The 15,565-nt window shown below is 44.9% G+C and overlaps 1 protein-coding gene across 3 annotated transcripts in view; it reads right to left on the bottom strand.

The window, feature by feature from the left end:
- The window catches only part of LOC110976466 (ephrin type-A receptor 4-A-like), a 160,813-nt gene extending 146,746 nt beyond the window's left edge, over positions 1-14,067 (bottom strand). For all 3 annotated transcript variants that reach the window (XM_022229730.2, XM_022229732.2, XM_022229733.2), the window contains exon 1: positions 13,405-14,067. In XM_022229730.2, coding sequence (XP_022085422.2) covers positions 13,405-14,011 — 607 coding nt within the window. In that variant the 5' untranslated portion in view covers positions 14,012-14,067. The remainder of the gene's footprint in view (positions 1-13,404) is intronic.
- Positions 14,068-15,565: the final 1,498 nt, after the last annotated feature.

Raw genomic sequence — 15,565 nt, 5'->3', positions numbered from 1 at the left:
CCATGTTCGGCGTATCGCTGGCTTGTGACCCCAGTTATGGAAAGACGGGGACTGGAATGGGTTAGAACAAGCTGGGTAGTCAGACCGTGATTACGAGGCCATCTAGGGTGTGAAGATAAGTAAGATTGAATTGGGGATCCTTCATGAAAGGGGATTTCGGCAGGCAGCGTCCAACAGATATGTTTTTTTCCCGGTACCTGCAAGCTCTTTGTAGCAACTGGCCACTAGAGTAAGCCTATAATACTGTCTGATCGAGACAAGACCATTCGCATATTTTTCCCCATGCTGGAGAAAAAAACGTCAACAGGCTCAAACACTGTGTACATGTAACAATATTCTAACAACTTTTCCAAGTCCAACACTATTAAAAAAAATGCAAAGGAAGGAGATATATATGCATCCATACGTATGAAGCCAAACCACGGTGGTTGTGTTTGTATTGTGTATGCCCAATGTATATTAGACTCACGTTGCAGCCATTCATCGGTATATCAACAGTAAAAACACCGTCAACCTGTGTGAATTGCGGTAGTCAAGCGGTTACAGCATAACGGTTTGTCATGCATGGGGTGTGGGTTCGAATCCCAGGTCGAAATTGTGGGCAGGGAGGTTTTTTTTTTAAAGGAAAATATAGCCCGAATGTTACAGGAGCCTAATTTCACACATTACACACGTGAAGTTTTTATGGTTGGTTGAGCATCTAGATGTCTTGGGTTGTGAACCGTGGTTTGGCTTCATTCTTCCTTAGTTTCAGTCTCCGACAATGGAGGGGCCATTTCTGTTCTTTCCTAGCTTGGTCTGAACAGAAAACACCAGCTGTGTCCTTGCAATCTGTAACAAATGGAGGCAATGACACAAAGAATGTGGGTCAAACCCACAGAGGGGTAATATAATAATGCCGCTGACCCAAAACATAAGACCTCGCTGCCCGATCCCCATATTGGATGTTACATGTTACCGTGCCATTTGTACCCTAGGGGTGCACTGAACCAATTCCAGCTCCATTGAAAATTGTGTAAAATCAACCAAGTTTGGAGCCCCATGGCAGGCAACTGAGGTCCCTGAGGCCTCTCAAACAAAAAACAATGTGTTGTTTGGTCCTCCAGATTTCATTTGATTTTCAATTTTTAGTAGGTTAACCGATGAATTTTTTAATTATCCGCCCAAAACAAACTCACCCCCCAAAAAAGTGAATGTTGCCAAGCCCTCCCAGCGGCCATTTTTCAAATGACATCCCTCACCTTCCTGGGGCTCTTCTGACTAATTTTCAATCCCATTTTTGTCTGCTTTGCCCCCAGATGGGTGCCCCTGAATCTACAGAGATGATCCTGGGCCATACTGACACAATCCCACCATTTCTTGGCCCTAACAGACCCCTCTTTTCGAAACAATCTCGGGGAGGGGGGAACTTTTTGTGCGCCTCAGCCTGGCGCAGAATTTTCCTTGAATTGGGACACCGCACCCGTAGGCACCACAGGTAAAGCATTACGCTTCCCACACAATGTGACCAAACGAGACTCTAGATGTCTTTTTAATAACTTCTGTTTAGCACGCAGTTTGCATTAAAAAAGAGCAACCTGAGCTCTCTAGTCTGAAGCACTGCTAAGGTTGGTATCCGTGTCCGTGCTGAGGATTCTCGTGGTACAAGATTCTGTCCGACAGAAAAGTGACTTTGGCGACTTGTGACTCATTTTGTCAGGTAGCAGGGGTCAGGTAGGTGAAAGACACTTTAACATGAAGAGAGGCGGGATCACATTTCCACTCAGTCCAATTTGGGTTTGAAATCTGCAAATGAAACTTTTTTTGCACCACCGTCGATTAATATGAAGACCACTCTTTTGGGGGGGAGTGATCAAAAAACAGAATTCAAACTGAGGCACGATTCATACAGCATTAAGGTCCCTTTAACTCGTCTGGTTCCCTTGGGGGCCAACAAATTCCACTGTGTTGCTGCCGTTTGACTTTCAGAAATCATTCAGTAATGGTCTAATCAATCTAACTTGGCCGCTGCCGGGCACATACCTCTTCTTTTTTATTATTATTTCCCAAACCCGGGCTACTGGCTGCCAGGCACGGAGCCGGGATAGAATCCCACTCACCCGAAGTCAACAACAAGATGTCCGAAAGGCTTTGATTTGGCAATTAGCATTGTACAAGGGTACAGTGCTGGGTGCAAGGTGATGGTAACATTCGGACACGGTGCGTGAGTGTTGACCACGTACTGGAGGCATTCCTGGGTCATGTCCCTGTCAAAGTTCAGCTGTGTTGGTTACATTTTACACATTTCATTTTAAGAAATGCCCAAACTAGAGTACCATGCAGTTATTTCTGTTCTTTGACATTTTCTCAGCCACACTGGACACGATTCATTACTACTATGTCTATTCGACTGGTCATCAGCCAAACATGCACACGCAGGGGAGACTCTGTTCTTGAAAATAAAAAAAAAATGGCTCTGGCACAAACGAGTCACTGTAAAACTCTGCAGTACTGACATCCTTGATTGGATGGGTTCTAATATAATATGAATATTCTGCTACATTATGTGTATCTCGCCAATTAAAGATATCCCATCCATCAGGAGGGGTTGGGAGGGGCGTTGAACAGCTGTGGGGGGGGGGGAGTTGAGCCCAACAGTGAGCCATCCAGGAAATTTCTCTACTCTAGCTCATCGATAATTTCTCAAAATGCTGTGAGCGTGATGAATTCCATGGACAACCTGCGCAAGGAACTCTGCCAGAAAATCTCGAACGTTGGTTAGGTATTGAGAGGATGGAGGACTTGCTCAAAAACCTGAAGATATCATCCATCACCACATGGGACAAAATTTACAGCTCCATCCCCCGAATGTTTCCTGTCAACTTGGCCCAGGATAATCACATTAATCAATAGGAATTAGCCCATCACCTGGACACAAATTGCTTTCCAAATAATCAAAATTTGATAAATCTACGCCGGGCTCGAATCGGATATCATACATGTATGTATTGCGTGCCCTTCTCTTCCCAGACCGCGGCGCATTATTCGAAAATTGAACAAACAGGAGAGTCGTTTTCAAATTCACCCACAACTTTTTTCCCTACTGTCCCTCTAGACCACAGTGCATTGGCGAGGGTCATAACTCCAGCATAACTGCCTTCGGGGCCCGGCAAGACCATTTCAGAACCGCTTATTTGTGTAAGTACACAGATGAGAAATCCAAGAGGAATTTCCGCATCTGGTTCCACGGTCCACATATCAGATATGATTTGTTTTTTCCCCCCAAAGACTGTTATTTTTTGGTATTCTTTTTTTTGTGGTAGTCAAGCAGAAATGGACCGAGAGCTGGTAAGAGAGGACACGTACATGTAGGCTCTCACCGTGGGCCAATGGAGTCACACTTGAAATAAATCATTTTGAAACGGTACAAAGAAAACGTCAACCACAAAAATAACCCCGAGCTTTGAGCGCAGTGTAAATTCCGTAGAATCTTGTTCCACGGACCATGCATGGGTTCAGAGATTGGCACTGTGACAATCAGTAATATGTAAAGAATTTTTTGAGCGAGCCTGCATGCATCATGACAGAGTCTGCAGAAAAGCGGAAGTGATTGACATGTGTAATGGTCATTACATGAATCAAACACAGCAACAAAAGCAGAAAACTAGGCCCAAGTACATTATAAGACCTGAACAAACTGAGTTGAAGAATTTGCATACAATTAATTTGCGCGTTTTTAGGACAAAAGTGTTCACAGGCAGGCCTGCTTTATAAATATAAATCCCCCTAAGACTACACAGGTTGTACCGTCTGCTGCGCCCATATTAATGTCTCTGTTGACCCGCTCTTCTGTAAAATCAACATTAACAGCTCATCTTCTCCCGGACAAGATCTGCTACAAAAGGAGGATCGGCAAAATTCTTCTTACAAAAAATGCCTGGAATCTTTCTGCAGCTGCAACTAAGGACGCACACCGTTCAGTAGAACCATGGACTGCCTGGATTGATTTTTTCCGATCTATTATTTTAGCTGCAATCCCTTCAAGGTAGCCTTTATCATTGGTTTTTATCAGAGAGGGAGGTCACATGGGCCACTGAAATACTGCCTGCACCCCCCCATCCCATCCCCCCCCCACACAAAGCAAAAAACTCTTAATCTAAATCTGTAATGACATATTAATGACAGGCGAAAATATGCTTGGAATTTGTTGTCGGAACCCCCAAAAATTGGCTCTGCGGAGCCGGTTAGGATAATGGGCAGTATCTGGTTTTTGCTTGGGCTTTTGTACATGTATACATTGTACTTGATGTGCATACTGATGACTGGTTTCAGGGCCTAATTGAAGCTCGGAAGGTTTGGGGGAAGGATTTGGGGTTTTTGTGGGAGTGGGAAGCTTGCTCTCAGACTGTCTGTGGCCAGACAGAATGTGAGGTGAGGACCCTAACCCAGCACCCTGGGTCAACCGAGCCGCTAGTTTTATGCAATTGTGGCTCCACTGTCTGGTCTCAAATTGACCGTGTAGGATTGCAGAGGTTTGAATGGCCGGGTGGGAATCTGTTGGGGGAAGTTTTCAAACTCAGAGACTGGGCTGAAAGAGTTTTCCAAACTGTGACTTGATTCCGAGCCGCAAGCTGGAGAAAAATTGCAACACTTCAAGTCCTTTGGGTAGAGAGCTGGAATCGAACAGTTTTGAGAGATTTTTGTCAAAAAATGCAAAGGAACTTCAAAGTGGCAACACACGTGAGATAATTCATGGGAAAGTAACGGAGATGTGGGGGGGGATCTCGGGAGGTCTGTAAAGTTTAGGAAAAACCTTCTGTGGTATATGCAGTGCAGCTGACCTTGCTACATGGCCCTAATCCCACCTGACACAGCTCTGACAGGCACATGAAAATTATCAGCATTGTTATCAGCCACATTTAAGCTCCCTTCCTAGCCCAAGCCATACCTGAAATATTTACCGTTCACCACAGCAAACTCCATCACAACATGGACAAGCCTATCTCTGGCTATCATCTGGGGATTAGGGCTTACTAGACCACCAAGGAAACTTTATCTCTGGCAGGGGACCCCACCAGATGCTTCACTATCTTAAGCTCATGGATTACCGCTTCCAAACAAGCAGAAAACACAAACACGGTATGTTTTAATGATGATGAATGATGTTCTCAGGGTATGAGATATGTATTTAACATCTCAGCGCTTTTAGGGTTTAACCAGACTTGAGCCAAAAATAAGTACGCAAAGTGGACTTGTGCACGAAATGCCAAAACAAAAGAACTGGCCGTTTTAAATAGCTGGTGAGTCTCGGTGTAGGTGTAACAGGGTCAACCAATCACACGTGAGCTTGGCCATCATCGTCTTCATCGATACATGTATATCTAGAGCAACTACCAATCACAGCTGGCCAGTCAAATGAGGAAATAATGCATGCAAACTCTACGTACACCATCATCACTGGCGCTTGTATCTTTCAATCAAAACCACAATGGCTGTCGACCTGATCAAAACTGGCCAATCAGGTTAAAGATTCAAAACCATGCGACACACAATACCCAATCACAAGATTTCAAGGAATCACAAGGCATAAAAAAAGATAGACCAAACCCTCATGCATTCAACAGCCTGAGAAGTGCCAAAAAAAATCCAAGCTGCTAGTTCAGTGTCATAATAATTACAGGGGCGGCTGTAAATCTGTCGGGAGTATGGGTGTACACATGTACCCCCTCTGATTGGAAAGGGTCTGCTGCAGCCCAATGGCCCAAATCATGCAGTTATGGGCAGGCCGCATAAATCACCTTCCAATTGGAACACTTCCTAGACAAAGAACATGGCCCGAGACTTGCACCAGTCCATCCACCGTAGCAGTCACTGTGAGCATCTCCTCGTGATTTTTGGGGTCATGTTGGCAAGTATGAGTGCATCGTCCAAGTTATCGGGTTCAGCACAATCAGGCGACACTTCTCAATTCAAATCTGAACGGAAACAAGGACCAGACTGGATTTTGTTCCAGTTCCAGTTCCATTCCAGACTGTTGTTTTGGAGGGACTGGTGCCAGTCTCAGGGCCAGGGCTGGTTTGAGACAGAGTAGGATGGATTACCTAATGTAGCATTATTGGATGGGATTGACAGATAAATCCCAGGCGCACACAACTCCCCAATTAATGAAGCATGGCCTTAAAGGGGCACGCAGCAGCCACTGCGACAAACAAAGACCCCGGCCAGCATGGTGGGGGGGGGCACAGTCCCTGCACTTCCTCTTCAATGGACGATCACCATTTCACAGGGATGTTAAGCAGAGCATCCCCCAACCAGTGGACTCCCACAGGCACAACTGCTAGTACATGTACCAATGGGGATCACAAATATCGTCCACTTCTGCAACTGACAAGGGCACATATTGTGAGGATGTACTTAGCTTCAAAAGGACTCCATCAACTTACTTTTAACATTACAGCTGTTTAAGAAATTTTTACACAACAGCAAGTATGATAAATTGGGGTGCAAGTCATATAATTACAGTAAGTGTTTTTGAGTATGCACTCTCATTGCAATAGAGGTCTCGCAGTCAGAGACCTTGTCATCTGCTGGGTAAATTGTACTGACAGACTTGTATTGAGCGGTCTACTGTTTTTCTTAACCAAAAAAAAAAAAAGGCTGAGAAAGCCTGACCCAGTTCTGGTGAATCTGGGAACGTTGGACAGCTGAGTGACTGCAAGTTCTAACAAAATAAACTGTACCCAGGGTAAAAAAAAACACACCCATTAAGCTGTCAAGGAAATGTTTTAGGGTGTAAAAACTTGGGAATCGGATACAAGATTAAGTACATTTCTCAACACCCATTTGTAAATGGTCAGTTGCATTCCCTTTCGCCCGGTTTCTTTCGTTTAAACTCTGTATTTCTATTGCCAAATTTCAGTGTTTTAGAGTACTGTTCACTGGAAAATCATCTTTCAACTTGCTAAAAAATTACTCCTTTTCTGAAAAAAAGCATGCCATCCCCTAGGAGTTTCACAGGCAGTAAGCATTTTTTTTTTTTTCATTTTGAGCGCAAAAAAAGTAAAAAAAGGAAATTTAAACAATTCCAACGAGGATTCTTTGTGCAACATATTCACAGACAGACTCCGCACACTCTGCTCGTGCAAGATTTATGTGAATACACTTTTGGACAGAAGACGTTGTCAAAAAATTATGACCTTCGATATGCAGGAACAACTCAGAAATGGTTCCGCTCGCTGGCTGGTAATAACAACACCGACACTGCTCCATTCTGCCACCATCACAGTTCTGCAGGGAAAGGGTTCTCGACGAGTCAAAAGGGACTCATTTCCGAACAAAGACACCACGGTGTGCTTCAAAACGGCTCCACACAGACACCGCACTCGAGAGAAAAAAAAGGAAAAAAAGGGAAAAAGAGGAGGGCAACTACAAAAGAGATAGGCATCTGTTGAAAAGACTGAAGGAATGAATAGTCCTTTCTGACTGCTACAAAAGAAACACAACACGGTCTACAGAGAGGGAAAAAGGACGAGGGGTGTTTTGGAAGAGGTGACGCTCACGGCACTGCTATTTACCACCGCGGCGATACAATGGGGTGGATACACATGGGCGACCATGTCTGTACCTTCAGGTGTCCGACCAGAGAAATTCCTATTGTATGTGGAGAAAAGTATTGTATTCCTCTACGCTTGATTTCTTCTTTTTTTTTCTGTCACGTCCCCCCGGCGATATATGCTGGGCCGCTAGCTGTGTCTGCATAATGTATCGATTCGAGATCTTTGCCATTTCGTTCTCCATTCACAAAAGATAGTCTTCAAACCATTCTGTCCACATTCAAATGCACAAATCTTTCAGATGTAAACAAATCTTCTTCCCAGGTTCAACTCTTCTGCAACAGATTCTGCTGGTTATACAAATGTACAACTCTTCCCCATTCGGCCACATCTTTGTTTCGTGCCCATTTGAACAAAGCATTAATTTCCATATCCTTGAGTAAAACACAATTCACCGAGTTGAATACTGTATCATTTGTCATCTATCTGGTCTTTTTTTCTCAATCAACTCCGATGCTGCAACATATTAACATATGTACAGTTCAGTCCGATTCAACAACATACATGCATGTGTACAGTTCACTCTCTGAGTTCATGCTCGTGAGGATGTAAATCTGTCAGTTCATATACATATTCATGTAAGCCATCTTCTCCTACACACAGAAAGAGCCTGCTATAATTCACATTCACAACTGAAATCCAGACACATGTGGATGTTGTCTCGTGTTTGCATTACGCACAGATGACTTGGTTTAACAAGTCACTCTCTTGTCTGTCCCCGCGCCAGCCCCATTGTGTGCCCCCTGTTTGTCTTGTTCAAACTGCCCCTGTCGATATTTCTGATCCACTCGCTCGTCAACCGTCCGGAGAAAGGAAATCCATACTGGGGCCTTTCTGGGCTTTGTGAGGTTATGTAACACTCATCTTACTCAGCCATGCTGCGGTATTTTTCTTTTTCAAAGACAACTGTCAATGCAAATTAGATTGTGCTAATCTCTGTTTGTTGTTTGTAATTGGAATGAGGTTAACTGTGTAAAAGCATATGGTTTAAGCAGTAGTTTCATATGTTGTGATAAGTCAGCGGCCATCTTTCAACGATGCTTGTACAGTTTTAGAATAGATTTGCTGATACCGTCAAGACCCTTTTGCCACATCCCACATTGACATTTTCTTTCCAGTGAATCCTTGTGCATCGAGGTGAGGTCAGTTGGCAGAGGGCACCCAAATCAGAAATCAATTTGTTCAAAGTGTTTCTCTCTGGTTTGTAACTGGGGTGTCTAACTTAACAACCTGGGGAAGTGGCATGCAGAGTGTGCACGCTGTTTATTCTGTAGCCGCAATGAATGAGGAAGATTGTTTCCTAACTCGGAGGGGGCAAAGGTGCATGCCGTCCTCAACAACAATGGCCCTCTGAATTGGAACAAGAACTAAGTCAACAAGAAAATGAGAGGCTACCAGGCAGGCGCGGGAGCGCACATCAAACACAGACAACCGGATCAATAACAACAGGGTGGATTTGGTCGGTCGGTCGCTCTGCAGGACGATGCAGGGAATAATAAAGAGGGGGGGATGCGACACAGGTACTGGGATGTGTGACAACTGACAATAGCCCATCCATGCTGTCCCCATTCGGTATTGATTGGGCCCCGGCCGGCGTAGCACCACATCACAACCTGCCATGGCCTTCAAAACCCTGCCCAGTTCTTGTGGTAGAACGGCAATCAGCCAGCTGAGGATCACACCTACCGCTGGGTACCAGTCGACCGAGTCCACCCGGCACTGTTTCATTTTTCTTTTTGTGCCCGGGCCCAAATATACGCTCCAAGCTTTTGCCTCATTGTGTGTTCACTTCACTGGCCCCAGACAATCAGGGGACAGTGGTTTTCTCCTCCTTTTTTTTCTTTTCAAAACTATATTTCATTGCCCGATGCTGGTTTTAATCAGGGCTCAAGGAAGATGGGTTCTGGTTGGTCTTTGGCAGATTGGCGACGGTATTATCTGTGGGGTGTTGCATCTACCAGCGGGAGTCCGTTTCCTGATCAGCTGTTCTGCTCGCAAAATGAAAACATCCAGGCCATTTTGTTTTCGGTCTTTTCCCCTTTTTCAATACGTGTAATTTAATCATGAATGCAATCGGCGTGCGGCGGCTGGGTTTTTTGTTAATTAAATTGCTTTGGAATGGAACTTTTAAAAGAGCGAAGGCAGACTCACTGCAGCTTCACTAATGCAAAGGTTTAACATCCACATTAATATATATTTGTGGGGGGGATGACTGGTCGCGCCAATCAAATCGGGTTACAGAAGTTGGCAGCCACAGCAGGGAGTCGGTGTAATGTTGTGGGACAGTGATTGGAAAGGATGGAATTAGTATGCTTATTACTTGGACTGTCTGGTCTCGGCACTCTGTCGGGTGCTGCTCACTTGAGGACCCTGTCAAAAATTCAGTTCTGGGCATCTTTGGAATTGGAAGTAATTGTAGATATTCATAGATGGCTTTTTTCCCAGTGAGATGATGCTGTGTAAGATAAAACACTCCAGAGTGTGCACATAAATGCAGCACCCAGTAGTTTAAATTTGGCGGTCAGAGTTTCAAGTCTGGTGTCTACTTTCCAACGTGGCGGGAGACGAGCAAAAGTTGGTGGGCCATCAGGCGACTTGTTTTGGTTTAACTATATTTCCCTGTTATTTTTTCACCTCTGTTTTCCTCCCTTTTCAAAATGAAAAAAATGAATTATCTTTCCACAGCAGAGTATTTTTCCAAAAAAAAAGGACTCCTCATCACCCTTCGTACACACCTGGTAACGATTGGTAAGTGTCTTTATTATTTGCGAATATTTATCATTAATTCTAGATCAATTTTTCCCCCTTTTTTTATCTTTCGATTTTCTTTTCCATTTTTCTTTATAAGATAGATTCTTAGGTTTCACTTTATAAAGAAAAAAAACAACACTACTCAGGATTTCTTTGTAATTGAACTTGAAAATGCTCACCGGTTCTAAGAAGTGGCCGCTTATTATGTAAACTAGACAAACATTCCTGCCTGTCACTAGTTGGCCCGTTCATGCATACCACTGGTTTGAGGAGACTCCCAGCATGTTTTCTATCAAGACACTTCCCTGGTCGTTGAACTTCACACACAAAAATTGCGCAAGATTAGGCCTATCGGCCGTCAGACTACCACATTTGACAAGTAAAAAAAATATCATGAATGCACGAGGGGGAGCATGCCCGGGCAATGACTTGGGCAGACGGAAAAAGTTTATATTTTCTGGAAATAGTTTGAATGCTGATTCCCTGGTGGTTCTGGGAACGCCGTCCCCACTTATGCCTGTGACCGGCCAACATGCACAAGAGTCAGTGGATTAATGAGCGGGGGTAACCCACCTCATAAACCTTTTTCACCTTACCGGCCCACCTAGAAAAACACAGGCAACATGATCGGCCACCGGAGAAGTTGCAACAATAAACACCGACCTCCAACTGATCTGCCTTTGCCCGAGTTTAATGATGTAGGACTCATATCGGGTCTATGTATATACGCATAAATATATGATGGATAGGTGCAGACAAGCTGTGCTGGCTTCCGATTGGCAGATTTCTGAGGGCTTCGCTTTGATGGATGGATGTGGCACGACTATGCACAAATGTGTCAATGTCTTTTCTCGTGGCCCCTGTCCACATCTGTTGGGGTGATGGACGACCGCGACGACAGATCCAGAAATCAACATTATTCTTCGCCGCAGACAAGAAAAACACAGAGAAATAGTTGAGCGGTTCGGGAAGAGGTCCGCAAATTTATGGCCTGATTTACACGTTTGTCCCACCTCCCGACAAACACTGCACGACTTGGAACGTTCGTGATCGAGGCATGACATCTTAACAGAGAATGTTGACATAACGGTAAATTTCAAATCCAAGGGGAAAAACTACCACTCCGGGGTGAATATTTGGTAAACAAGCATCACCTCTGAAAAACAAATTTTTCTCCATAAAATTTGAGATGGGAACTCAAAAAAAGTTCTCAAACAAAAAAAATTCCATTTTCAAAGCATTATCTTTACACTCACAGGCCTCGTGAAAGGATAACGTCATAGATTCACTAAATTTGCAAAACTTATTTTTTTTCTTTTCCTTTCTTTTGTGCTGTCACCATGCAAACACCTCGCCACCTCGTTCGCAGCTAATTCGCCAAAAGTCCGATAAGACGACAAACGGCTTTGACACCATTTGCCCCAGACTGACAAGATAACAGACCCCCTTTGATGCCAGGAGGGCACGCCGCGCGTTCTACATTGCCCTACTTTGTCCGGCCTGTCTGTGTCTGACGGGCCCGACTGATTATTTGCTCTTTTGATATCGGCGGTCATTATCGGCAGAGCACAATTGCATTTTTTTGGTTAATCGGTCATATTCCTGTCAGGGATGTAAATATATTCACATCCGATTCGAGACCCTTCTGACACAGTAATCACAGCAATGCTGTCCAAAGTGCACGCCCATACAAAGGAAGATACTGTGACAGAAATTGTCATCGACACAGAAAAATCTAAAAGGAAAATAAGAAACAATTCCAAAAAATGACTAATTCACGTCTCATTTCTGCATGTACACGCACTGTACATCCACATGTCGGCTCCACTATACAGTGGCCAAATGAGTCAATGTCAACAAAGGCGCATCGTTAAATAACAGAATTTGAATACAAACGCCACAAATGCTCGAGAGAATTCATTAGCAACTTGGACTTCTTCCCCGTGGGAATGGAACCTCAGAGACTCACTACATTACTCCATTCCAAACATTTTCACCTCCAATTTAAGAATATTTTAGACTTCCCTCCCAGAAAACAATTGAGCGCAATACTTTCTTGAAAAAGAGCTTGCTGTTGGGCACAGGAATTATTAATTGATTGATTGCGTTCATCTCCTAGTCTTTCTGTCATGTTTGTGAGGGACGTTCCGATAAAGAGGCAACATAGGATTTTTCACTTTCTCAGCAGAACACGTTGATTTCCATCTACACGTACATGTACGCTGTCCAGGTCCGGTGAATCCCGACACACATCTTTAAATACCACCGAGTCCTCAACAGAAAAAAATAATAACATCAGCGCAAAAAAAAATTGGCCATGCTGATTTGTCTCCCTGTTTTTTTCAGGTCAGGGTTAGTCGAGGAAAAGTACGACTCTTGCCCAGTAGACACAAATAAATACACTCTGGTCTGCAGACAATTCATCAGAGTCGTGAGGAAGGGTATTTATGCCTGTGCGCAGTCGGCGGGCTCCCCCATTGCAAAGTGCGCAAGCCCCCCCCCCCACAGGCTTTGGGTTTGTGTCCACTGTGTAAATTGTTTAAACAAGGGGCGTTGGGAATTTTCAGGGGGGTATAAATCCTGGGCCGTGCTCAGGGGAGAGTGCCAACGCGGCCCGGTGATCAAGGGGTACAGGGGTCAGTGCTAACAAGCACCCGGTGCCGAGTTGTTCCTTCATCCAGAACGGCAGAATCACCCTGTCGTTACTTGGAAACATTTTTCCCCCCTCCCGCATGCACCAGGAACTTTTACGAGAGCATCGGCTTCTTGGAAGAAGATGTCCAAAGAAGCCGATTTCCAATGTGCTGATGAAGCTTTGTTACAAGTCAAGTCATCAGCTCTTTAAACGAGCAGTGGCAAAAACATTTCTCTTTTCGTGTTCGCCCTGTTTAAGATTGACTGGACTTGTCAGAGGATCTCTAATGAACTGGACTGCAGTGCCAATGGAACCTGCTGTTGGATCATTAACTGAATTTTTCTAGATCATTAAGTAGCCCCATTTGCCAATCGGATAAGCCTGGTGAAGAGTTTATTCATCAGAGAGGTTGGCTTTATGGCTTACCTCGACAAGTCTGGCTGTCAGCTTCGAATCCAGGCGAGCAGCCGCACATTCCCTGGAAGGCTGTCCACATGCCGAATATCTGGCAGCGGGCCACAATGGGCAGGTCGCCGATCTGCTCGGCGTGGGTCACGCAGACCCCGTCCACCTCCACCAGTGACACGAGGTCGGCACCGGTCACCGTCTCGGGGAACATGGCGAAATTCTCCGTCTTGGCGGCGCAGACCACGTAGTAGACGCGCACACGCACAATGGCCATACAGGCGCCTGTGTCGCGGAAGGCAAGGTAGAAGCCATTCGCCGTCGTGGCAAACTCCTCCACGGCCAGGTTGGTCTGGGGCCCGCCAACGTCACCCCCGTCCGTCTCCGAAAAGCGGATCTCGGCCGCAATGCGCTTGATGCGGGTGTACGGAGGCGTGGTCCAGGGCGGCTGGTTCTCGGGGTCGCTGTTGGACGCCTCGTAGTAGAACAGCTCAAACGTCTCCTTGCACTGGTGGGCATCATCGATGCCCGTGCAAGAGTTCATGGTAAACTCAATCTCCACACTGATGCGGTTGCCAAGGCGACGGGGGGATGTATGGCATCCGTAGCCAGGAGCCATCACTGGCATGTGGATTGCGGACTTGACAGACACTGTAATAACGACTGTAGCTTTCTCCCTGTTCTGCCCACTGGAAAGAGAAAAACAGTTTTGTCAGAGTCATAAACAAAAAGTAAAACCTTTTTTGTACTACATGTAGAACCACAGATGTCTGCTAAATATCAAATGTACAAATACATGTATGTCTTTGTGAGCAAAGCCTTGGAAAGAGAACTGGAGGGCATAAATTGTGCTCAAAAAAAAAACATCCATTAATTAATGCGTAAAAGCTCTTTCTATGGAATTGCAAGTGGAAGCCAGTCATCTGAACCAACCAAGACTGCCATCAAATTGATAATAAAGAAATGGACACAAACAAAACAAAAACACCATGGCCAATTTTTCCTGACAAGAGTGCCCGTCAATGTTAGTCTGAAGGGCAGTTTTCACATTTCAGCAACCGTGTCCTTGTTGAGACAATTTACTGTTGGGCACATTTATGGGATCTTAGGTGTACTGTGCGCTAGTATTTATATAGTAATCTTAACTGCAATGCATTACGAGCTTATGTGAACAGATATGCAGCTCGCTTTCTGCGGTAACTAAACATCCGAAATTAATCCCGGGGAAAGAGGAGGGAAAAAATCCGCCACAGTTAATCTGGCTCTGCCGTCAATTTTTATCCCAGAGAGAGAGAGAGACAGGGGGCGGGGGGGGGTAAACGGTGAGAGGGACAGGGTGAAAAACAGGGAGAGGGGCACACTTGGGAAAACATCCCGCGCTAAATGGCCGACTGACTCATCGTAATAATGTGCAGGTGCGAGGATGGTCACACGATATTCCGCGCTCTCCGCGACACTTTGCCCTGAGTAGCAACTACAGCCTATCAAATTAAATGGCAATATCAAATGCATAAAATTCGGGAGAATCGTCTTCATGTATCTTTTGGGTATTTTTTTTTTCCCTTATTTTTTGGTCTGTGTTCTTGTCCACAGCTTTCAAAGGTCACTTACCAACTTCGTACATAAACGGATGATTTGATGCTGTTTCGAGAATGCACTGTAGTTTTATTTAACCTTAACCTTGGCCCTGGCTGATAGCACAATAAATATTCGTCAATGGAGTAATAACATTTCACACCCCAGAGGCGAGGAAAACACTGTGTTCTGTTGAAAAACAATTGCCATGTTTAGCATTTGCAGAAATCATAAATACACGGGTGTCATGGCTCACTAGAAGTCTGAGAACTGGCAAATTTCTCTTTCTGGTGACACTCAGATCCATTCTGCTGAGTCCAGCTAGTGGCATTCACACAAAGAAACTGGCCCATCAAGAGTTGACTCAAGCATTGGACATCAATGTTCCAATTGGCACAGTAGTACATGTATTTATTCCTTCCCTGCCATTATGTGACGCAGGGGTAAATTAGCAATGCGTACTTCAATCAGCCACCGCCATTGGTTAACTTGGAATGCCAAGATGCATTCCCACCATCTGCAAGTTGGAAAAGAATCTGCACACGGCACCACCACAGGGGGCCCAGCAACTTTCACCCTGAAGTTTCTACTAATGGAGGGGGGGAAA

This window comes from Acanthaster planci, linkage group LG16 (genome assembly GCF_054643075.1).
Source record: "Acanthaster planci isolate LZ-2023a linkage group LG16, COTS_SCS, whole genome shotgun sequence".
In the NCBI taxonomy this organism is placed as follows: Eukaryota; Metazoa; Echinodermata; class Asteroidea; order Valvatida; family Acanthasteridae; genus Acanthaster; species Acanthaster planci.
Note: the sequence above shows the minus strand (reverse complement) of the source record. Positions and strands in the feature narration are given on the sequence as shown.